The 24025-nt window shown below is 45.0% G+C and overlaps 1 protein-coding gene across 1 annotated transcript; it reads left to right on the top strand.

Annotated features, from left to right (window-relative positions):
• Positions 1–472: 472 nt before the first annotated feature.
• On the top strand, positions 473–19380 carry EAF1 (ELL associated factor 1). The gene is made up of 6 exons (XM_038771539.1): positions 473–702; positions 9980–10074; positions 10760–10896; positions 12485–12651; positions 15913–16143; positions 17718–19380. Exons 1-6 carry the CDS (start codon positions 600–602, stop codon positions 17762–17764), a joined length of 780 nt encoding a protein of 259 aa, XP_038627467.1. The 5' UTR covers positions 473–599; the 3' UTR covers positions 17765–19380.
• The last annotated feature ends 4645 nt before the right edge of the window (positions 19381–24025 follow it).

The following is a 24025-nucleotide window of genomic DNA, read 5'->3' as shown; positions in this document are numbered from 1 at the left end:
GGGCGCCCTTTTTCCTGGTTTTTTCTGGTATTCCGGGCTCCCGCCGTGCGCCTGCGCGGTTGGCGTGGTTTGCCTGGTAGCCCGGACTCCCGCCGTGCGCCTGCGCGGTGGGCGTCCCTTTTCCTGGTATTCCCGGACTCCCGCCGTGCGCCTGCGCGGTGGGCGTGGTTTGCTTGGTAGCCCGGACTCCCGCCGTGCGCCTGCGCGGTGGGCGTGGTTTGCCTGGTAGCCCGGACTCCCACCGTGCGCCTGCGCGGTGGGCGTCCTTATTCCAGGTAGCCCGAACTCCGCCGTGCGCCTGCGCGGTGGGCGTCCCTTTTCCCCGTAGCCCGGACTCCCGCCGTGCGCCTGCGCGGTGGGCGTCCCTTTTCCCGGTCTTCCCGGACTCCCGCGGTGCGCCTGCGCGGTGGGCGTCCCTTGCGTGGCGCGGGTCCGGCGGCGTTGTGCGGCTGCGCAGGCGCAAGGAGCGCGGCCCCGAGCCGCTCGCTGGGTCCGGCGCCTGAGGGAAGAGGCCGGTCCTTTCCCGGCCCTTTCCCGGCCTTTTCCCGGTCCTCTCCCGGTCTTCCCGGTCCCCCTGTCCTCGGCGGGGAGGCAGGGGGATGAACGGCACCTCGAACCCGCTCCTGGACCGGGAGGAGCACGGGCTGAAGCTGGGGGAGAGCTTCGAGAAGAGGCCCAAGTCCTCCTTCCACACCATCCGCTGTGAGTCACCGCCCTCTGCCCCCTCCTCCTCCTCATCCTTATCAATCATAATCGATCAATCAATCAATCGTATTTATTGAGCGCTGACTGTGTGCAGAGCACTGGACTAAGCGCCTGGGAAGTCCAAGTTGGCAACATCTAGAGACGGCCCCTACCCAACAGTGGGCTCACACTCTAAACTGGGGAGACAGAGAATATAATTAAATATTATTATTTAATAATAATAAAGCGCTTACTATGTGCGAGTGAATTCACTCGATCGCATTTAGTGAGCGCCTACTGTGTGCGGAGCGCTGTACTGAGCGCTTGGGAAGCCCAAGTTGGCCCCATCAGGAGACGGTCCCTACCCAACAGCGGGCTGACGCATCTATTCATTCGTTCAATCGTATTTATTGAACGTATTTATTTTACTTGTACCTATCTATTCTATTTATTTTATTTTGTTAGTATGTTTGGTTTTGTTCTCCGGCTCCCCCTCTTAGACTGTGAGCCCACTGGTGGGTAGGGACCGTCTCTATTTGTTGCCGACTTGGACTTCCCAAGCGCTCAGTACAGTGCTCTGCACACAGTAAGCGCTCAATAAATACGATTGATTGATTGATTGATCTAGAGACGGTCCCTACCCAACAGCGGGCTCACATGCGAAGCACATATATGCATTCATTCAATAGCATTTAGTGAGCGCTTACTGTGTGCGGAGCGCTGTACTGAGCGCTTGGGAAGGCCCAAGTTGGCCCCATCTGGAGACGGGCCCTACCCAACAGCGGGCTCACATGCGAAGCACATATATGTATTCATTCATTCAGTCATATTTATTGAGAGCTTACTGCTTGCGGAGCGCTGTACTAAGCGCTTGGGAAGTCCAAGTTGGCCACATCTAGAGACAGCCCCTACCCAACAGTGGGCTCACACTCTAAACTGGGGAGACAGTGAATATAATTAAATATTATTATTTAATAATAATAAAGCGCTTACTATGTGCGAGTGAATTCACTCGATCGCATTTAGTGAGCGCCTACTGTGTGCGGAGCGCTGTACTGAGCGCTTGGGAAGGCCCAAGTTGGCCCCCTCTGGAGACGGTCCCTACCCAACAGCGGGCTCACGCATCTATTCATTCGTTCAATCGTATTTATTGAACGTATTTATTTTACTTGTACCTATCTATTCTATTTATTTTATTTTGTTAGTATGTTTGGTTTTGTTCTCCGGCTCCCCCTCTTAGACTGTGAGCCCACTGGTGGGTAGGGACTGTCTCTATTTGTTGCCGACTTGGACTTCCCAAGCGCTCAGTACAGTGCTCTGCACACAGTAAGCGCTCAATAAATACGATTGATTGATTGATCTAGAGACGGTCCCTACCCAACAGCGGGCTCATATGCGAAGCACATATATTCATTCATTCAGTCGTATTTACTGAGTGCTTACTGCGTGCGGAGCGCTGTACTGAGCGCTTGGGAAGGCCCAAGTTGGCCCCATCTGGAGACGGGCCCTACCCAACAGTGGGCTCACATGCGAAGCACATATATGTATTCGTTCATTCAATCGTATTTATTGAGCGCTCACTGCGTGCGGAGCGCTGTACTGAGCGCCTGGGAAGGCCCAAGTTGGCCCCATCTGGAGACGGGCCCTACCCAACAGCGGGCTCGCATGCGAAGGACATATATTCATTCATTCAATCGTATTTAGTGAGCGCCTACTGTGTGCTGAGCACTGTACTGAGCGCTTGGGAAGTCCCAAGTTGGCCCCATCTGGAGACGGGCCCTAGCCAACAGCGGGCTCACATGCGAAGGACATATATTCATTCATTCAATCGTATTTATTGAGCGCTTACTGCATGCGGAGCACTGTACTGAGCGCTTGGGAAGGCCCAAGTTGGCCCCATCTGGAGACGGTCCCTACCCAACAGCGGGCTCACATGCGAAGCACGTATATTCATTCATTCAATCGTATTTAGTGAGCGCTTACTGCGTGCGGAGCGCTGTACTGAGCGCTTGGGAAGTCCAAGTTGGCCACAGAGGAGCCCCTTCCTTCCTCTTCCCCTCGTCCCCCTCTCCATCCCCCCGCCTTACCTCCTTCCCTACCCCACTGCACCTGTATATATGTATATATGTTTGTACAGATTTTTTACTCTATTTATTTTGTACATATCTATTCTATATATTTTATTTTGTTAGTATGCTTGGTTTTGTTCTCCGGCTCCCCCTCTTAGACTGTGAGCCCACTGGTGGGTAGGGACCGTCTCTATTTGTTGCCGACTTGGACTTCCCAAGCGCTTAGTACAGTGCTCTGCACACAGTAAGCGCGCAATAAATACGGTTGATTGATTGATCTAGAGACGGTTCCTACCCAACAGCGGGCTCATATGCGAAGCACATATATTCATTCATTCAATCATATTTATTGAGCACTTACTGCGTGCGGAGCGCTGTACTGAGCGCTTGGGAAGGACGAGTTGGCCACATCTAGAGACGGTCCCTACCCAACAGCGGGCTCACATGCGAAGCACATATATTCATTCATTCAATAGTATTTATTGAGCGCTTACTGCGTGCAGAGCACTGTACTGAGTGCTTGGGAAGTCCCAAGTTGGCCACATGTGGAGACGGTCCCTACCCAACAGCGGGCTCACATGCGAAGCACATGTATGTATTCATTCAATTGCATTTAGTGAGCGCTTACCGTGTGCAGAGCACTGTACTAAGCGCTTGGGAAGTACAATTTGGCAACATCTAGAAACCCAAGAGTGGGCTTACAGTCTAGAAGGGGGAGACAGACGACAAAACAAAACATATTAACAAAATAAAATAAGAATAAACATGTACAAGTAAAATAGAGTAATAAATATGTACAAATGTATATACAGGTGTGGAAGGCGGTAAGGTGGGGGGATGGAGAGGGGGAGCAGGGGGAGAGGAAGGAGGGGGCTCAGTCTGGGAAGTATATATATGTTTGTCAGTATATAGGTTTGTACACATTGTACATATTTATTACTCTATTTTACTTGTACATATTTATTCTATTTATTTTATTTTGTTAATATATTTTATTTTGTTGTCTGTCTTCCCCTTCTAGACTGTGAGCCCGCTGTTGGGTAGGGACCATCTCTATATGTTGCCAACTTGTACTTCCCAAGCGCTTAGTACAGTGCTCTGCACACAGTAAGCGCTCAATAAATACAATTGAATGAATGAATGCTCTAATCACTGGGGGGGGACATGGTCATCAGGTGGTCCCACGGGGGGCTCCCAGTCTTCATCCCCATTTTACAGATGAGGGAACTGAGGCCCGGAGAATAATAATAATGATGGCATTTGTTAAGCGCTTACTGTGTGCAAAGCACTGTTCTAAGCACTGGGGAGGTTACAAGGTGCTCAGGTTGTCCCACGGGGGGGCTCACAGTTTTCATCCCCATTTTACAGATGAGGGAACTGAGGCCCAGAGAAATGAAGTGACTCGCCCCGAATCACCCAGCCGACAAGTGGCAGAGTCGGGATTAGAACCCACGACCCCGACTCCCAAGCCCGGGCTTTTTCCCCTGAGCCACGCGGCTTCATCGGACGCCCTCAGCCCCACGGAGCTTGGGAGTGTTCCTCCTCCACGAGGCCTTCCCAGACTAAGCCCCACTTTTCCAGAGAAGCAGTGCGGTTCAGTGGCAAGAGCCTGGGCTCGGGAGTCAGAGGTCGTGGGTTCTAATTCCGCCTTTGCCGCCTGTCTGCTGCGTGACCATGGTTAAGCCTATTCATTCTCTGGGCCTCAGTTCCCTCATCTGTAAAATGGGGGTTAAAACTGAACCCCCCTGTATATACGTTTGTACAGGTTTATTACTCTATTTATTTTACTTGTACATATTTACTCTTCTATTTATTTTGTTAATGATGTGCATCTAGCTTTACTTCTATTTATTCTGATGACACCTGTCCACGTGTTTTGCTTTGTTGCCTGCCCCTGCCTTCTAGACTGTGAGCCCGTTGTTGGGTAGGGACCGTCTCTATAAGTTGCCAACTTGTACTTCATCATCATCATCATCAATCGTATTTATTGAGCGCTTACTGTGTGCAGAGCACTGTACTAAGCGCTTGGGAAGTACAAATTGGCAACGTATAAAGACAGTCCCTACCCAACAGTGGGCTCACAGTCTAAAAGGGGGAGACAGAGAACAAAACCAAACATACTAACAAAATAAAATAAATAGAATAGATAGGTACAAGTAAAATAAATGGAGTAATACTTCCCCCAGCGCTTAGTACAGTGCTCTGCACACAGTAAGCGCTCAATAAATACAATTGAATGAATGACAACTTCATTACATCGTATCCACCCCAGCGCTTAGAACAGTGCTCGGCACATAGTTAAGCGCTTAGCAAATGCCATTATTATTATTACTATGTGCCGAGCACTGTTCTAAGCGCTGGGGTAGGTGCGAGTCAATCAGGTTGTCCTACGTGGGGCTCACGGTCTTAATCCCCATTTTTCAGGTGAGGGAACTGAGGCCCAGAGAAGTTGTGACTTGCCCACAGTCACACAGCTGATCAGTGGCAGAGTCGGGATTAGAACCCACAACCTCTAACTCTCAAGCCTGGGCTCTTGCCATGGAGCCACGCTGCTTCTCAAGCCCTTAACAAATACCATTATTATTATTATTATTATTATTTTCCTCAGCACCCCCACCTTCCGCATCACCCTGATTCGCTTCCTTTGCCCTCCAGCCCCACAGCACTTATGTGTGTATATATATATATAATGTGTGTGTATGCATATAGATATATATAAAATTCCTTATTTATGTCATTGCCCAGTTACTTGTGTTGATGTTCCCCCTCATCCCCCTTCCCCCTCGTCCCCCTCTCCATCCCCCCATCTTACCTCCTTCCCTTCCCCACAGCACCTGTATATATGTATATATGTCTGTACATATTTATTACTCTATTTATTTATTTTACTTGTACATATCTATTCTATTAATTTTATTTTGTTAGTATGTTTGGTTTTGTTCTCTGTCTCCCCCTTTTAGACTGTGAGCCCACTGTTGGGTAGGGACTGTCTCTATATGTTGCCAATTTGTACTTCCCAAGCGCTTAGTACAGTGCTCTGCACACAGTAAGTGCTCAGTAAATACGATTGATGATGATGATGATGTCTATCTCCCCCACCTCTAGACTGGGAGCCCGTTGTTGAGTAGGGACCGTCTCTATCTGTTGCCGATTTGTACTCTCCCAAGCGCTTAGTACAGTGCTCTGCACCCAGTAAGCGCTCAATTAATACGATGGAACGAGTAGACCGTGCGCCCTTTGGGGGCAGGGATTGTTTCTCTATTTCCTGTATTGTTCTTTCCAAGCGCTTAGTACAGTGCTCTACACACAGTTGATTGAATGAATGAGTGGAAAAATGGTTTGATCAAAACAATGGCCCCATCACTTCATATAATCAATCAATCAGTCGTATTTATTGAGCGCTTACTGTGTGCAGAGCACTGTACTAAGCACTTGGGAAGTACAAGTTGGCAACATATAGAGACAATCCCTACCGAACAGTGGGCTTACAGTCTAAAAGTAATAATGATGGCATTTATTAAGCACTTACTATGTGCCAAGCACTGTTCTATGCGCTGGAGATCAAGGTGATCAAGCAGCAGTAATCTCTTTAAATTTTCTTCATCATTACAGACGCCGCTTGGGGAGGGGTGAGTAGTCCCATGGCCTCGGTCGTAAAGATTTTGCAATTAGAACTGAATTGACCGGGGCATTCTCCCTGATTCACGGAGGCACAGGCCTTCATCGGCCCATAAGTAACACCGACTCGTTTGGACTTGTTTTTTGCCTGTAAAGCAAAGAGACGGTAGTCAACGCACAGACGAGTGCGTTTGGGCGGGCCCCTTTCTTGCCAGCCCCCTGTTTTGTCCAGATCGGACCTCTTCAGAAGGCAAACATGGAAATAAACTGGACCCATCCTTCGCGAAGGGATTTTCTAGATTGCTGTTTCGGCGAGGTAGACTTGAAGGGGTTAACTGGCAAAATAAAGTCGTCCCCTGTGCCATGCTGGTTGGGCAGGGATTCCTTAAAGTGACTTTTTCCCCCCCAATACTATAAAGTTTCCTTCATTGATTTTAAAGCGGGTGGTTTTGCACCTAAGGGTGGCTGAAAGATTAAGAACTTGCTTAATGACTGAACCAGATCCGACGGAATTTGCCCAGTAGTTGTTACTGATCCAGTTTTTCCCTGAACAGCTATTCTCCTGACTGGAGCACAGCGTTATCATCATCAATTGTATTTATTGAGCGCTTACTATGTGCAGAGCACTGTACTAAGTGCTTATCCATCCTGATGATGATGATGGCATTTGTTAAGCGCTTACTATGTGCAAAGCACTGCTCTAAGCGCTGGGGAGGATACAGTGTGATCAGGTTGTCCCACGTGGGGCTCACAGTCTTAATCCCCGTTTTTACAGATGAGGTAACTGAGGCTCAGAGAAGTTAAGTGACTTGCCCAAGGCCACGCAGCAGACTTGTGGTGGAGGCGGGATTCGAACCCACCTGAAAATTCTGAAAATTACCTCTTCTGTGCATCATCATCAATCGTATTTATCGAGCGCTTACTATGTGCAGAGCACTGTACTAAGCGCTTGGGAAGTACAAATTGGCAACATATGTGCAGGCCACTTGTCCTCAGAAACGGGAAACCTCTGTCCCCCGCTTCCTTCCTAGATAGTTTAGCTACTGAATACCTATATGCAGTCAGTCATCATCAATCGTATTTATTGAGCGCTTACTGTGTGCAGAGCACTGTACTAAGCGCTTGGGAAGTCCAAGTTGGCAACATATAGAGACAGTCCCTACCCAGCAGTGGGCTCACAGTCTAAAAGGGGGAGACAGACAACAAAACCAAACATACTAACAAAATAAAATAAATAGAATAGATATGTACAAGTAAAATAGAGTAGTAAATATGTACAAACATATATACAGGTGCTGTGGGGAAGGGAAGGAGGTAAGATGGGGGGATGGAGAGGGGGACGAGGGGGAGAGGAAGGAAGGGGCTCAGTCTGGGAAGGCCTCCTGGAGGAGGTGAGCTCTCAGTAGGGCCCTGAACGGAGGAAGAGAGCTATTTATCAATGGCATTTATTGAGTGCTTACTGGGTAAGCGCTTGGGAGAGTACCATAGTTGGGAAATGGCTTTGATGTATACCTCACCTGTAAAATGGGGATGAAGACTGTGAGCCCCCCGTGGGCCAACCTGATCACCTTGTAACCTCCCCAGCGCTTAGAACAGTGCTTGGCACGTAGTAAGCGCTTAACAAATGCTATCATTATCGCGTATGCGACTGTAATGATGGTCTGTTTTCAAACTAGATTTCCACCCAGATGTTGCAATTACTACTCGACCTCTCTTTAGGCAATAACTACAGTTTGCCAAGACTCGTTACCCCGGAATGAGAACTCGGGGTTCAAATTGCCCCCTGAAGAGATGGCGCATCGTAAACACAACCTCCCACCTAGACCAGGTTTTCAGGGGGGAGCATTTTACCTTTTCAGTCCTGTGCAGAGGTGAGGCCGCTGAAGGCAGAAGAAGTCTGGGTCCCGTCCAGTTTCCGGGAGTGCCGAGCCGGCTCGGGGGACAATCGTGTCCTTAAACCCAGGCACAGCAGCACCTCGGTCGTTTTCTGTCGGCCCCCAACAGCCTGAACACCCCCCGACCTCCACCATCTGGGAAAGGGGGCTCAGGGTTGTCACACGACTTGAAGCAGCCCAACTCACTGGGCTCCCCGGCCAAAATCCAGCTTCTGCAGAGGTCTCGAGCCATTTTGTCCCGCCACCTGGGGATTTAGAAGTAAACACGTTTTAAGTCATCGTCATTAGAGAGAGAGCTGCCCTTTTCAAACTTTGCCTGCTGAAATGACTGTCTGAACAAGGAATAAGCAAATCCCGCTTTTTAGTATGAAAAACTTAGCACACTCAGGGGTACTAAGGGAACTGTCATTTTTTTTTCTTTCCCAGAGAGGCCTGTCTGCCTGGGATTTTTTATTTAATCAGTCAGTCGTATTTATTGAGCACCTACTGTGTGCTGAGCACTGTACTAAGCGGTTGGGAAGTACAAGGTGGCAACATATGTATCTATGTTTGTGCATATTTATTACTCTATTTTACTTGTACATATCTATTCTATTTATTTTATTTTGTTAGTATGTTTGGTTTTGTTCTCTGCCTCCCCCTTTTAGACTGTGAGCCCACTGTTGGGTAGGGACTGTCTCTAGATGTTGCCAATTTGTACTTCCCAAGCGCTTAGTACAGTGCCCTGCACATAGTAAGCGCTCAGTAAATACGATTGATGATTATATGTGGCCTAGTGGATAAAACAGCGTGGCTCAGTGGAAACGGGGCTTTGGAGTCAAAGGTCATGGGTTTGAAACCCGGCTCTACTACTTGTCTGCTGTGTGACCTTGGGCAAGTCAATTAACAATAATAATAATAATGGCATTTATTAAGCGCTTACTATGTGCAAAGCACTGTTCTAAGCACTGGGGAGGTTACAAGGTGATCAGGTTGTCCCACAGCGGGCTCACAGTCTTAATCCCCATTTTACAGATGAGGGAACTGAGGCCCAGAGAAGTGAAGTGACTTGCCCAAAGTCACACAGCGGACAATTAGCAGAGCCGGGATTTGAACCCATGACCTCTGACACCACAGCCCGTGCTCTTTCCACTGAGCCACGCTCTTCTCTGAGTCTCAGTTCCCTTATCTGTAAAATGGGGATGAAGACTGTGAGCCCCACGTGGGACAACCTGATCACCTTGTATCCCCCCCAGCACTTAGAACAGTGCTTTGCACATAGTAAGCGCTTCACAAAATGCCATCATTTATTTATTTTTATTTCTATAGAGACGGTCCCTACCCAACAGTGGGCTCACAGTCTAGAAGGGGGAGAAAGCAAAGCTAAGGATCGCTTCCGGCCTAAAATTATGCTCTCTCTCCCCCTTTTCTCGGTATTTTAAAAGTATTTCTCCATTTTTTGACTGATTATATCTCAACAATTCTATCAGGTTTTGGTGTGGTACTACTGGCTTTATGTTCACTCGGCAAAATGAAATCAATTTGTGTGAAACAATCAGAACCGTAATTATTTGAAAAGGAGAAAATCAATCTCCGTCAATTCTCCCTTTGTATCTGCTTTTGACCCCCCCATTTGGAAGAAAAATAAATGAAAAGATTTGATGACAGTAAGGATGAGCACGTCCAGGCGCAATCTAGAAGCAGCCCCAAGAGTGTTAATTGTTTGTCTTCCAGATGATTTTAAACCAGCATCCATAGATACTTCTTGTGAAGGGGAGCTTCAAGTTGGCAAAGGAGATGAAGTCACAATTACACTGCCCCATATTCCAGTAAGTCTACCCTGGTACATAATTCAGAAGCACTAAGGACCATAACTATTTAAAATACTTAACGAAACTGGTTAAGAGTCTGGACTTGTGGCCGCTTTCATCAGTAAAATAGACCTCAGAGTCAAATATCTGTGTGCTTTCCATTTGCCAACAGTTAATTTTAGAAAATCCAGGCCTGAAATTCTCCGTGTTATTTACTTCTCTTCTTCCTCTCTCCTATGCCTGTTTTAGGGCCATTTCACTGCTCATTAGCACTTCCCCAGCAGGGGTGAAACAAAGGAGCTAGAACTCAATTAAATCCATTTTATTTCTTATTAGCAGCTTTGAAAAATGCTTGGCTGGCATGAAGTCTGGGAATTTTCCACAGGGATTTTGGTTATTCAAGAGTACACTTGGCCATCTGGGACTATAATGACACAGCAGCCACACTTTTTGTTTGCTTGCTCTGTTAGTACTTGTGTATTATAAAAACAACAATAAAAATGATCAAATCAGTAAAATCAAACCTAGAGCATGTTATTTTAGATCGTAATAGCTTTAGATACTCATACATTTCATCATCTTCCTGATGCCCATTTAAAAGAAAAACAGATCATATTTTTTGTGAGTCACTACCGTATGTGGATTGTTTTAAAAATATTGTTTTCTGAGTGTGATCAAAGTAACAAAGTTCTGCTTTTCGCAGGGATCAACGCCTCCGATGACTGTGTTCAAAGGAAATAAGAGACCCTATCAGAAAGACTGTGTTCTAATTATTAATCATGACACTGGCGAATATGTCCTAGAAAAGCTCAGTAGCAGCATTCATGTCAAAAAAACGAGGTAAGGCAGATGTATGCACAGACAAATTAACTGTTTTAGATAACATGGGGTTCTTTTACCTTAGTTTTTCTAAATTAAAGCAAATACAATTTTTTTTGTTGTTGTTTTCCGCATGGTCACAGTTCTCTACAAACGAATAAGGACAGTTCCCGAGTTCGTGTACTGTATTTTATTTGTTTTAACCTGTGAGAGCTTCAAAGGGTAAAGATAGCAGAACCTTCTTTTCCTTATTTGTAATGAATGATTGTAGCCCTGCTAATCCACTTTTTTGATGCCCTGGAGATCACCCAGAAATCACTGTGCTACTCTTAGTGGTCTCAAGGAGTTTGTGAAGCGCTTGCAATGTGCTGAGCACGTTTCTAAGCGCTGGGGTAGATACAGGTTAATCAGATTGGACACAGTCCCTGCCCCCCATGGGGCTGAGTCCAAGTGCGAGAGAGAACAAATAATAATAAATAATAATGCCATTTATTAAGCGCTTACTATGTGCAAAGCAAAAGTATCAAATCCTTATTTTGTAGTTGTCACCATAATAATGTGATCACAAAAACGAAATACTGGAAGTCCTCAACTTGACATTTTGACACTTATGACTGCTTTCTGAAAATTTACGCTGTTTCAGCTTTACAACTAGCCTCTTTTTGGCACTCGGTCTGGGGGCCCAGATTGGGGAGGAGCCCCACGGGAGCCGTGGAGGAATAAATAGATAAACGTTTTTTAAAGTCACGATAGCAGGCGAGGGGAGAAACAGAGGAGAAACGTTAAAGAGGGTCATGGGAGGGGGCAGGGTGGGGCAGAGACAAAGCAGAAGAGATGAATAGTTGGGAGGGGGCATTTACCTGGTAGCCAGAAGTCACCAGCAAAGGAGTAAAAATCAGCTACTCTGTTGTGAAACTTGACTCAGAATACATACGCTAACTGTATTACCCATCGATAATTGATTATACAGTTGAGTAATTTTGGAAAAAAATAGATTTTCCAACCCTGGCTTGGGAACCAATCCCCCTCATTTATAACATTGTTCCTGTGAAAAAAAAATTAGGTCTGGTTAAAAAAAAAATTGCATCTGGTTCCCGTTTTGACTTGATGCAGTTTTCACAACTAATTGTGATGTAAGCCGGAGGACTTCCTGTAGTAAAATCTGGGGAGTGTTGTCAACAGAACAGATCTGTAACGCAGTGACATAAGGCTCTAATTACAGAGCTGTGATGCCCAAGGCATATTTGGAAAGGCCGCATGGGTCAGCGGGATCAAACATGAGCCTTGTGTACTGAATTCCCTACTCAGAAGTACAGTGAACTCCAGTTTCATCTACTCGATTTAAAAGCTCCTAGATGAAGGTAGCGTTACAGTGTAAATGCACTTCTGGATTTAAAGTGTATCATTCAACCTCAAAATTCATTCATTCAATCACTGTGTGCAGAGCGCTGTACTAAGCCGTTGGAAAGTACAATTCGGCAACAGATCGAGAAAATCCCTACCCAACAACAGTGACTGCCCTCTTCGGTTGAGCTTCAGTAAAGTGTTAAGGTGTGCTTCGGCTTGGATGCGTGTGACTCAAAAGTGAACCAAATATTGTGACTTTCAGAGCTGAAGGGAGCAGTAAAATCCAGGCCCGGATTGAACAGCAGTCTGCCCGAGGAGCACAACCCCCTCCACCATTCAGAGCCCCAACAAAGCCGGTGGCGGGGCCCAAAACCTCCCCCTTGAAAGATAACCCATCCCCTGAGCCCCAACTGGATGACATCAAGAGAGGTAAGGAGAGCATTTTCTATCACCATTCTGGTCAGATATTTAAGAGGTGAGGTGAGCAATAGGGATTCTCTGTGAAGTGCCTATCATTTAACCTGTATTTATTAACATGTTGACCTGGTTCTTTTCGATTCTCTAGGGAACGAATAGGACTTCCAGCTACGTATTAATGCACTATATTGTTAAGGAAAGGATTCGAGAAATTCTGGGTACTCACTGGATTCCAACCCTCGTTTCTATCCTTGCCTCAATTGACATCTCGAGCTCTATTTTTATGGCCATGGAGAGGCATTACAAAGCTGAGTATCTGTGAGAGAGGCAGTGTGGTCTGGTAAAAAGGAGTTCTGTCCAAGGATTTAAAGACCTGGATTTAGGCCTGATTCTCTGACTCTTGATCTCGAGCTGGGGCTTTAGGGGACTGATTATTTCACACCCACCAGGAGGGCAGAGACATCAAACTACATAGTGGAATGTTCTGAGACCCGGTGTAAATTCAAAGTTGTAGAAGTGGTTTTGGAGAGATACGGGGGGAAAGTGCTACTTAATACAATCACCATTTTTAAAATTGGAAATCAGCCTTTCTGCTGATGAAATCCAGTGGTTCCACCCAATTTACATGACTTATGAGCACAAATTAGAGCTAAATTCCAGTTTGTAAAACTTGAGGGGCCCACGTTCCTTTGCCAGGGTCAGTGACTTTTCAACGTATTTGCTCCATCTGTCCTCTGACCTGGCAGCTATTAAAATTTGGTTGAAGCAGATTTTTGGAAGATGCTGGAGTTGTACCCCGAACATCCCCATATTTAGTTATTCCCTTGAGCAACAAAAATGAATTGCCATATTGTATCTGTGGATATGAAATTTTAGTCCCTTTATAAAAATCTGATCCCAGAAGATGCATATAGAAATGATTGTGGACTGAATAATTTGGAAAGTGTCTTATTAGACTTATTCTTCCCTAGCCAGAGCTGATCATTTTTTATTTTCTACTTTGAACTGAAAATGTTCTCAAAATTAAAGCACAGATTTCTATTGTTTAGGTTGGCCGTGCAGAACAGAAAATGAGCATTTTACTTGTTTCTTCCTACTTCTGTTTGCCCTTGACGGAATTTTCCCTTTCATCTCCTGCTCCTCTTTGACTTTGCCTCCCCTTTCCAGAGGGCCCAAGGGCACAAGATGGAGTATTTTTTCTGTATCTAATTTCTACTTTTATAGACATACTCCGTTTATAATGGTTAAAGGCAAAATAATTTAACTCTTGGTCTCACTGAGAAATGTGATCTCTATTCATGGGTATTATGCCTGGCAGCCTGATACTACTTTGTTATTGAATTCTCAATTTTCTTTTGTGCTTAATGTGGATTTTTCTATTGAGCATTTTTTTAAAAAGTAATCATCCATGTCTTCTTAATGTGCACTTGTATTCTTAATGTGCACTTCTTTGAAGTATGCGATAGAGCCCATGGAATTATCACAGATGAGAGTTTTCAGGGGCACCAAATAAATCTCTCTTTCTCTTTTCAAATCCCCTCAGTGATGCATAATTCAGATCTGGGATTTAGTCAAACCTGTACCAGTTAATTTAAAAGGTTGATTAATTGCTTGATTAATTTAGATATACAGAAGGTTGGCATAATCAGTATTTCTTTCAGAGTAGTGATTGTGATAATGTTTTTTTTAACCCGTTTGCTTTCATTCTTGTTTATTTATGGAAAGAGTCCGGGCTTGGGAGTCAGAGGACTTGGGTTCTAATCCTGTTTTCTCCATGTTCCTTACCTGCTGTGTAACCTTGGGCAAGTCACTTCTCTGTGCCTCAGTGCCCTCATCTATAAAATGGGGATTAAGACTATGAACCCCATATGGAATAGGGACTGGGTCCAACCCACTTTGCTTGTTTCCACCACGGTGCTTACTTAGTACAGTGCCTGGTACATAGTAGACACTTAAATACCACAGTTATTATTCCTGCTGTGACTTTGGGCACGCCACTTAACTTCTGTGCTTCAGTGCCTCAATCTGACAAATGAAAATTCAATACCTGATCTCTGTCCTGCAAACTGTAAGCCCCCTGTGAGACTAGGTTATCTTTTATCTACCCTAGTGCTTAGAATGCTTGACACATAGTAAGTTCACCTCCTCCAGGAGGCCTTCCCAGACTGAGCCCCTTCCTTCCTCTCCCCCTTGTCCCCCTCTCCATCCCCCCATCTTACCTCCTTCCCTTCCCCACAGCACCTGTATATATGTATATATGTTTGTACATATTTATTACTCTATTTATTTTACTTGTACATATCTATTCTATTTATTTTATTTTGTTAGTATGTTTGGTCTTGTTCTCTGTCTCCCCCTTTTAGACTGTGAGCCCACTGTTGGGTAGGGACTGTCTCTATATGTTGCCAGTTTGTACTTCCCAAGCGCTTAGTACAGTGCTCTGCACATAGTAAGCGCTCAAATACGATTGATGATGATGAAGCGTTTAACATTTACCACAGTGATGATTATTAGTATTTTGAAGGCAACTTTATACTGATTTATTGTAATAATAATAATAATGATTATGGTCTTTGTTAAGCACTTACTATGTGCCAGGCACTCTACTGAATTCTGGGGGTTGGGGCAAATCAGGTTGCTCACAGTCCTAATCCCCATTTTACAGATGAGGTAACTGAGGCCCAGAGAAGTGAAGTGACTTGTCCAAGGTCACACAGCAGACAAGTGGCAGAGCCGGAATTAGAACCTATGACCTTCTGACTCTCAAGCCTGTGCTCTATCCATTAGGTCATACTTACAAATTAAAGAGTTGGTTTCTTGCGTTGAAAATGAAAACCATGCGCCCTGTACCACATGTGTGGAAATGTTCCAGAGACGTAAGAATATTCAAAATTGTGTTGAGTACAATTTAGTGGAAAGTTCTGTGACAGGCTGAGACTGAGTCTCCTGGCATTGGTGAGCGTAGAGAACAACTGCTGAAAAAGAAGTGACCACCATCCCTGCTCTCCAGAAACCTACAGTAAACTGACTTGGACAGCATGCAATTATACATATTCTTTTCCCGTACTAGGCAGGAAGCCAGATTAACCCCAAATCCTGATTTTCTTTTTTGAAGCTGGCATCCATCTCAGTTAGGAGTAAATTTCTCTTGGTAGGTTTCGCTGTCTATTTGAAAGCCCAGAATGCTGCCTCCTAGCCTCCTCTGACCAAAGGCGATGGGGTACGGAGCAACGCCAACCCGGAAAATATCGATTTTGGTTTTTCCTTCCCCAGAATTAAGAGCCGAAGTGGAAATCATCGAACAGATGAGTAGCAGCAGCGGGAGCAGTTCCTCCGACTCAGAGAGCTCCTCGGGAAGTGACGACGAAAGCTCCAGCAGTGAGGGAGAGGAAGCGGCCCGTGCCTCCCCGTCGCACCCTCCGCCCCCCCAGAGCAACAACAGAAGTTCTGTTGCCAATGGCACCAGCCGACCACAAGGAAGCAACCAGATAATGAACACCCTCAGTAAGTACGGGAGGGCACCTCCCGCCCTGACTCAGAGGATGTAGCCGCTCCCGGGATTCAGAAGAGTTTTACCGTCGGCGGCGGCAGGTGGGCCAGAAGGAAACCTAGTTTGTCAGAGGGCACGGAGCCTGCTTACACTTCCCGTTGTGGGTCATTTCCACGTTGTAGCGACGAGGTGCTACCCTCCCTCTCAAGCCTTCCAATGCCATTTCAGTCTAGGTGCTACCCTCCCTCCAATGCCATTTCAGTCTAGTCCCGCGGATCCCCAAGCTGAGAAAATTCGTGTGCCTCAACCCAACCTGTGCCCTGTCTGACACCCCCAAGTAGGGCACCAATCAATCAATCAACCAATCAATCGTATTTATTGAGCGCTCACTGTGTGCAGAGCGCTGTACTAAGCGCTTGGAAAGCGGAGGCTCTTTCCTGAATCCCTAAGGAGCCTCCCTCAGGCCTGCCCTGGTCAGGCCCACTCCAGGGTGGCATCGGCTGGCATTGGGGAACCTGGGTAGGAGCGAGCGCCAGGGCTTGCAATGCCCGGCCACTGGCTTTTAGACTGTGAGCCCACTGTTGGGTAGGGGCTGTCTCTGTATGTTGCCAGTTTGTACTTCCCAAGCGCTTAGTACAGCGCTCTGCACACAGTAAGCGCTCAATAAAGACGATTGATGATGACGACATGAGCGAAGCCATACTGGCAACTCCTGGGGAGTGTCCGGGAGTGTTCTGCCGCTGTTGATTAGAAAATGAAGTGGAGATGGAAAAGAGCAAGAACAGCTTGGGTTTTGTCAGCTCTTTCTCCGGTTCTTATAATGCCATTATCCTTCCTCTCCTCCCTGATCAACGTTCCGCCTGGTGTGCCTAATCTGCGGAGGGACTGGAAACTCTGGCAGAAACAGTGGATAACTAATTGAGTTAACTCCGCTCCTATTATGTGAATTGGTGTTCCAACCGAGTTAACTCAGCACTTGCGGGCGCAAATTAAGGGTAACGTTGTTCCATCTCCCCATGACGGATCTGTGAATCGGGGATATTTCATGAATCTTTGGCTTTCACAGCCTTATATTGCTGAAGTCAGGCAGAAAAAAAATCCACATTCATGTAATTTCACCATTAGGTCACTTCCCCAAATTTCCTTTGTTACAAGGAGTAAAAATTACTTCACTTACAAGAGCAAACAAAAATCTTTAAATTTTTCCATCTCACCTTAAGGTAACCATTGATTTGAATATGCGGTCTTGATCTAATAACTAGGTAGTTCATTCAGTCGTATTTATTTTTAGACTGTGAGCCCACTGTTGGGTAGGGACTGTCTCTATATGTTGCCAACTTGTACTTCCCAAACGCTTAGCACTCAATAAATACGATTGATTGATTGATTGATTAAGCACTTACTGTGTGCAGAGCACTGTACTAAGCGCTTAAGTATCATAAATCTGGGTATTGTTTGGCATGAGGAATGTGTTCACATGAAGTCCTACAGAGTTTGGTAGGGCAAACAACAATATCCAGGTGGAAATATTACATCTGCAAAAAAATCAGCTTTTAACTTTGGATTTTTCTTTGTTCATATTTTGCAGGAAATGACTTACAGTTGAGTGAGTCCGGCAGCGACAGTGATGACTAGAGCCTTAGGATTCTGAATTGGCTTTTTGCCGCACGGTCCCCAGAAGCGACCAGGAGACTTAGCCGGGAACCTGTTACCAAGGAGGAAGCTGTTTTAGTATTGCTTTTCAACTGTAAAGAATATGAATTTGGGCTCCCTAAAGCAACCCAATCTGTTCAAACTGAGAAGCAAACTGAGGATGATTTTTCTTGTGTGTATATTGTGAATATTCCCACGCTTTTATAGTTTTACATAGGTCTATAAAACACGTAAGCAGAATTCTGGTCTCACTTAAACATTGGAAAGGAAAAACCCACAGCATTGTTGATCATTCTCTCTTAGCTTCTCTAAGGCCAGGTCTATATTAGGTCAATAACCCACTTCGGAGACTTTGGGTTGGAGTCTGTGAACTCGCAAATACCACCACCCTAGCATGTTATAAAAACCGATCTGAATTTTTGCCAAGTTTGCAGACCGTGTAGCATCAATGCAGTGTACTGGATTTTAAAAACCATTGCATAAAACTCATAGGCTATAAGGTTAAAAACAAGTTTTCGTTTTTATTTTTTTTCTTTATGCTTTTATACTACTGTTTATGGCTTACCTTCAGGCTGGGTTTTTATACAGCCGACAGAGAAGTCATAAAAACGCGCCCCTTTGTGTTGCACATTTTTTTTTTCCAAATGCAGAAAAGACAGAATCAAACGTGTTTTCAGGAAGCAAGGTTAAAAGTCAGTCAGGCCTAACGCACTCATCAAAATGCGTATATAGGCTACGGCTCTGCCTCGGGTTCTCTACTGAACATCTCATTTCTACAGAGAAAAATCAAGTTATTGCCAGAGCAGGTTTTTATATCCTTATGGTTAGCCATCGTACCGATAATGAAAGAAAATGTGGATTTTGATGCCTTCCGTGAGACAGAAGGAATTAGGGCTACACCTGTGGGCTGTAGGTGAAGGTGGCTCCCTTGTCCTCTCTTCCACAATGGGGGCAGGGTTGCCCTTCATCACTTGTGCTTTGCTTGCTTGAACCCCCCTCTTACAAACCTAGCGTGACCATTTCTGTCTAATACCACTGATGATTTTCATCTAAATCTGTGTTAATGCTTTCCAGTGTGTTTAATGTCCTTCGTTTCTATACACGTATGCATTTGTTTTGTGAGGAAGCTCTAAAAGATGGGCCCGGATCCCATCCTTAGCCAAGAGGTGGAATTAGCAGAATTTATATTTCATATATTTAATTTATTGGGAAAGGATTAGTCTATTAGATAGTTCTTGAAGTTGCAGAGAGGATAAATTGTTCTGCTTGGAGGGGTAAGAGGAATCTCAGAAATCCAGGTTCTGACCAGCAGGATAGATGGATATGGAGACACTAGAGGTTGTATCTTTCCTCATTCCCTTCCCGTGTTGTTGTTGTCTTTGCTTTACTCTAAAGAGTAAAATGTAGGGTTGTCTGTTTTCCCGAGATGATGATTTCAAAGATCCTGTGCCTAAAAGTTTATTTGCATAGTTTGCTTTATTTTAGGGTAGACGTATGCATGTTTACATTTATGTAAAATATGTGCAGTGTAAAGTTTTATAGTTTACTCTTTTAAAAGATCACTATATTTAAATAAAAAATGATGATCAGCAATCCAGTGATAATCTTCTGAGTTGTTTTTTTTTAACTTTTGAAACTAAGGAACTAGTAGAACGTAAAGAGAGAGTATACAGTAAAGATGGCTAACCCAAATGTGTAGGGGGAGGGAAGGGAGGAGTGTCAAATAATAATCAAATAATATTTGATTAACATCAAATAATATTTGATTAATATCAAATAATGATAACAATAATAATCAAATAACAATTTGATTATTTTGTAATAAATGTGGTACACATATTTTCTCCTTCCCCTTTATTCACTGTTGTATTTATTGAGTGCTTACTGTGTGCAATGCACTGTACCAGTGCTTAGTACAGTGCCTGACACATAGTAAGCACTTAATAAATGCCATTGTTATTATTACTTTTTGTTGGTCCCACATAATTGTCCCTCTGAGACTTTAAAGTAACAAAAATTGTTACTGCTTGGGGAAGCCGCGGCGTGGCTCAGTGGAAAAAGCACGGGCTTTGGAGTCAGAGGTCATGAGTTCAAATCCCGGCTCTGCCAACTGTCAGCTGTGTGACTTTGGGCAAGTCACTTAGCTTCTCTGTGCCTCAGTTACCTCATCTGGAAAATGGGGATTAAAACTGTGAGCCCCCCGTGGGACAACCTGATCAGCTAGTAACCTCCCCAGCGCTTACTATGTGCAAAGCACTGTTCTAAGTGCTTAACAAATACCATCATTATTAAAAATTGTGAAGAAAAATTAATTATGTATGCTATGTTAAAGAGAATGGAATTTGTTTCCATTCCTTCCCAGACTGAGCACCTTCCTTCCTCTCCCCCTCGTCCCCCTCTCCATCCCCCCATCTTACCTCGTTCCCTTCCCCACCGCATCTGTATATATGTATATATGTTTGTACATATTTATTACTCTATTTTACTTGTACATATCTATTCTATTTTATTTTGTTAGTATGTTTGGTTTTGTTTTCTGTCTCCCCCTTTTAGACTGTGAGCCCACTGTTGGGTAGGGACTGTCTCTATATGTTGCCAACTTGTACTTCCCAAGCGCTTAGTACAGTGCTCTGCACACAGTAAGCCCTCAAATACGATTGATTGATTGGCCTGGCTGAATGGAAGCTTAGAAATAACCAGCACGTTGAAAGAGACAGAAAAGAAAACCTTGTAGGAATAATAATAAAAGAAAAAGATTTGGGATCATCCATCCGGCCTCCTTAACCCACTACTAGAATTGGAAATATTTTCATGTTTGTCTTCCCCATTGAAATGTGGGCAGTGAACGTGTTACTTAGTTATTGTGAATTTCCCCAGGCCCTCGTTCAGTACGGCATCAATCGTATTTATTGAGCGCTTACTGGGTGCAGAGCACTGTACTAAGTGCTCGGGAAGTACAAGTTGGCAACATATAGAGACAGTCCCTACCCAACAGTGGGCTCACGGTCTAAAAGAGTGGGCTCACAGTTGCACCAAGGGGACGCTCACTAGATTCTGCTGCCGTAAGCATTAACCAAGACTCACGAAAGGACCGCTGGTTAGCGCAAGTTCACAGGAGAGAAAGGAAACCGAGGTCTGGAGAATTCAGTGACCTACCACTGAAACATGCCCTCGTCACCCACTCTTGGGTAACCTGCCTTTGACCTCCTTCAGGTGCCAGAGCCAAACCTCCCCCTTTTAGACTGTGAGCCCACTGTTGGGTAGGGCCTGTCTCTATATGTGGCCAATTTGTACTTCCCAAGCGCTTACTACAGTGCTCTGCACATAGTAAGCGCTCAATAAATACGATTGATGATGATGATGTTGAGTAAACTGCTTACTTGTGGAAGGGAAAGGCCCCCTGAAACAAGGGCCTTTCCACACAGGCGGAGCCAGCTGAGTGCACTGCAGTCCTAAAAAAGCATCCTGCACTTTTCCTGCCAAGAATCCAGTTAGGCATTTACAATGTCCTATCTGTCTTCATATCACAGTAGTTCTTGGCTTGAGCTTATCTCCAATCCTCAACTCTCTCTACTCATAAACACTTGCCGTCCATACCCTTTTCCTCAAGACATCTCTTTTAGGCTTCCTTCTCTTTGCTTATTGCTTCTCCACCAGGCCTTCGGGTTGACTTTAAAAGCACTGAAGCAAATGAAGAGAAGCTGCAGCAGGAGTTTGAGCCCTGGGCCTTTCACTCAAGGTGCTGCCAACTTGTACTTCCCAAGCTCTGCACACAGTAAGCGCTCAATAAATACGATTGATTGATTGTGTCCTTTCCTGCACCTGTGTCCTCATTTGTGAAACAGACCAGCTATCGTTCAGGGATATTACCCGGGCATTGGTCCAGCTTCCGTGAAGGAACGCAAAACTATCATGGAAGAGCACTGAGCAATTTCATTCGATTCTTACCACAAACCCTCAAGTCTCCACGGTCCAGGAGGGAGAGCAGGCCCGTGGGAAATCTCGCAAAACCACTACTTTCTCCCCACCCAGGCAGCAAGCGAATAAGTCACCCCACTTGAGAGCCAGCCCCATTGTTGGGTAGGGACTGTCTCTATATGTTGCCAACTTGTATTTCCCAAGCGCTTCTGCACACAGCAAGTGCTCAATAAATACGATTGATCGATTGATTGATTAGTTCCTCTGTCCTAGAAATCCCAAGGAACGAACGGCCCACAGACAGGTCAGCCAGAGGGAAGGCTTGTAGATTGTAAACTCATTGTGGGCAGGGAATATGCTTACCAACTCTGTCATATTAGTACAGGGCTCTGCACACAGTAAGGGTTCAATAAATACGACTGATTTTAAAGAGGAGAGGCACAGGTCTTGGAAAATGCACAAAATGAATCTTCAGCTTCTGGTTGGTCAAGTAGTGCTGGTTGTGTAACACTTTCTACCTGCAAAGTGTGCGCATTCTCCTTTATCCTAGAGTGACGGCCAACATTGCAGAGCAAATGGTAATGGCCGCCCCTGGCCGTATTTTCAGATTATGAGCTACTAAGCATCATCATCATCATCATCAATCGTATTTATTGAGCGCTTACCATGTGCAGAACACTGTACTAAGCGCTTGGGAAGTACAAATTGGCAACATATAGAGACAGTCCCTACCCAACAGTGGGCTCACAGTCTCAAAGGGGGAGACAGAGAACAGAACCAAACATAGGATCACCCCTGGAAAGCATGAGAAAGGTTATTATGGCTACATCTGCTACCAGTTCACCTGTAGAGAACACCATCCCCAAGCAAGCTCATTCATATGAGGACCTCTTCTCATTTCTTCTTTCCTACCTTAATCTTTAAAACTTGCTTTCCTAGGCATTGGCGGCTTATCTTTTGCAACTTCCTTACCTATCACAATCATGGGAGTCACGTTAGCAGCTCACACAAACATCTCCAGATTAAGCTTGTTGTGTCTAATGATAATAATAATAATAATAGTATTTGTTAAGCATTTTCTATGTGCCAAGCACCATTCTAAGCACTAGATACAAGGTAATCAGGTTGTCCCACGTGGCGCTCCCAGTCTTAATCCCCATTTTACAGATGAGGTCACTGAGGCACAGAGAAGGGAAGTGACTTGCCCCACGTCACACAGCTGACAAGTGGCAGAGGCGGGATTAGACCCCACGACCTCCGACTCCCGAGCCCGGGCTCTTTCCACTAAGCCACGCTGCTTCGCCAACTCTGTTGTACTTTCCCCAGTCTTCTAGACCGTGAGCCCGCTGTTGGGTAGGGACTGTCTCTATGTGTTGCCGACTTGTCCTTCCCAAGCGCTTAGTACAGTGCTCTGCACACAGTAAGTGCTCAATAAATATGATTAATTGATTCCCAAGTGCTTAGTACAGTGCTCTGCACACACTAAATGCTCAAATACCATTGATTTGCTGTGGATAGTTACCCCAAATTTCACTAAAAAATTCTGGGCACCGTTGCCAACCCTTAAGGTACCTTAGGTTACCTTAAGTGGGAGTCTCATTACACACACGTACACAAAGTTTTTTAGTGGAAAGCCACAGAGCTTGAATAGTCGCTGTGTGGGGTTTTTCTGGGGTGTCTATCTCTCCCCCTCCACCCACACCCACAGAAAAAAAAAAACACACTCCTGCCCAGGTTCTTGTAACCACAGGTGCCTTGGTGGAGAAAGGCCAGACAAAAAAAATATATATATAGTTACTGGAAAGAAGAGGAAAGCAGGGCCTAGAGGAAAAATCATCAGTCTGGAAGTAAGGAGACTGAGTTCTAGTCCCAGTTCTGCCACAAGCTTGCCATGTGACCTTGGGCAAGTTACTTCACCTGTATATAGGTATATCACCTGTATATATGTTTGTACGTATTTATTACACTATTTATTTTACTTGTACATATCTATTCTATTTATTTTATTTTGTTAATATGTTTTGTTCTCTGTCTCCCCCTTCTAGACTGTGAGCCCACTGTTGGGTAGGGACCGTCTCTATATGTTGCCAACTTGGACTTCCCAAGCGCTTAGTACAGTGCTCTGCACACAGTAAGCGCTCAATAAATACGATTGATTGATTGACTGTCTCTATATGTTGCCAACTTGGACTTCCCAAGCACTTAGTACAGTGCTCTGCACACAGTAAGTGCTCAATAAATACGACTGATTGATTGATTGACCGTCTCTATATGTTGCCGACTTGTACTTCCCAAGCGCTTAGTACAGTGCTCTGCACACAGTAA

The sequence above is a fragment of the Tachyglossus aculeatus genome, chromosome 2 (genome assembly GCF_015852505.1).
Source record: "Tachyglossus aculeatus isolate mTacAcu1 chromosome 2, mTacAcu1.pri, whole genome shotgun sequence".
Classification (NCBI taxonomy): Eukaryota; Metazoa; Chordata; class Mammalia; order Monotremata; family Tachyglossidae; genus Tachyglossus; species Tachyglossus aculeatus.
The sequence above is the reverse complement of the archived record's forward strand: the minus strand, read 5'-3'. Positions and strand labels throughout refer to the sequence as shown.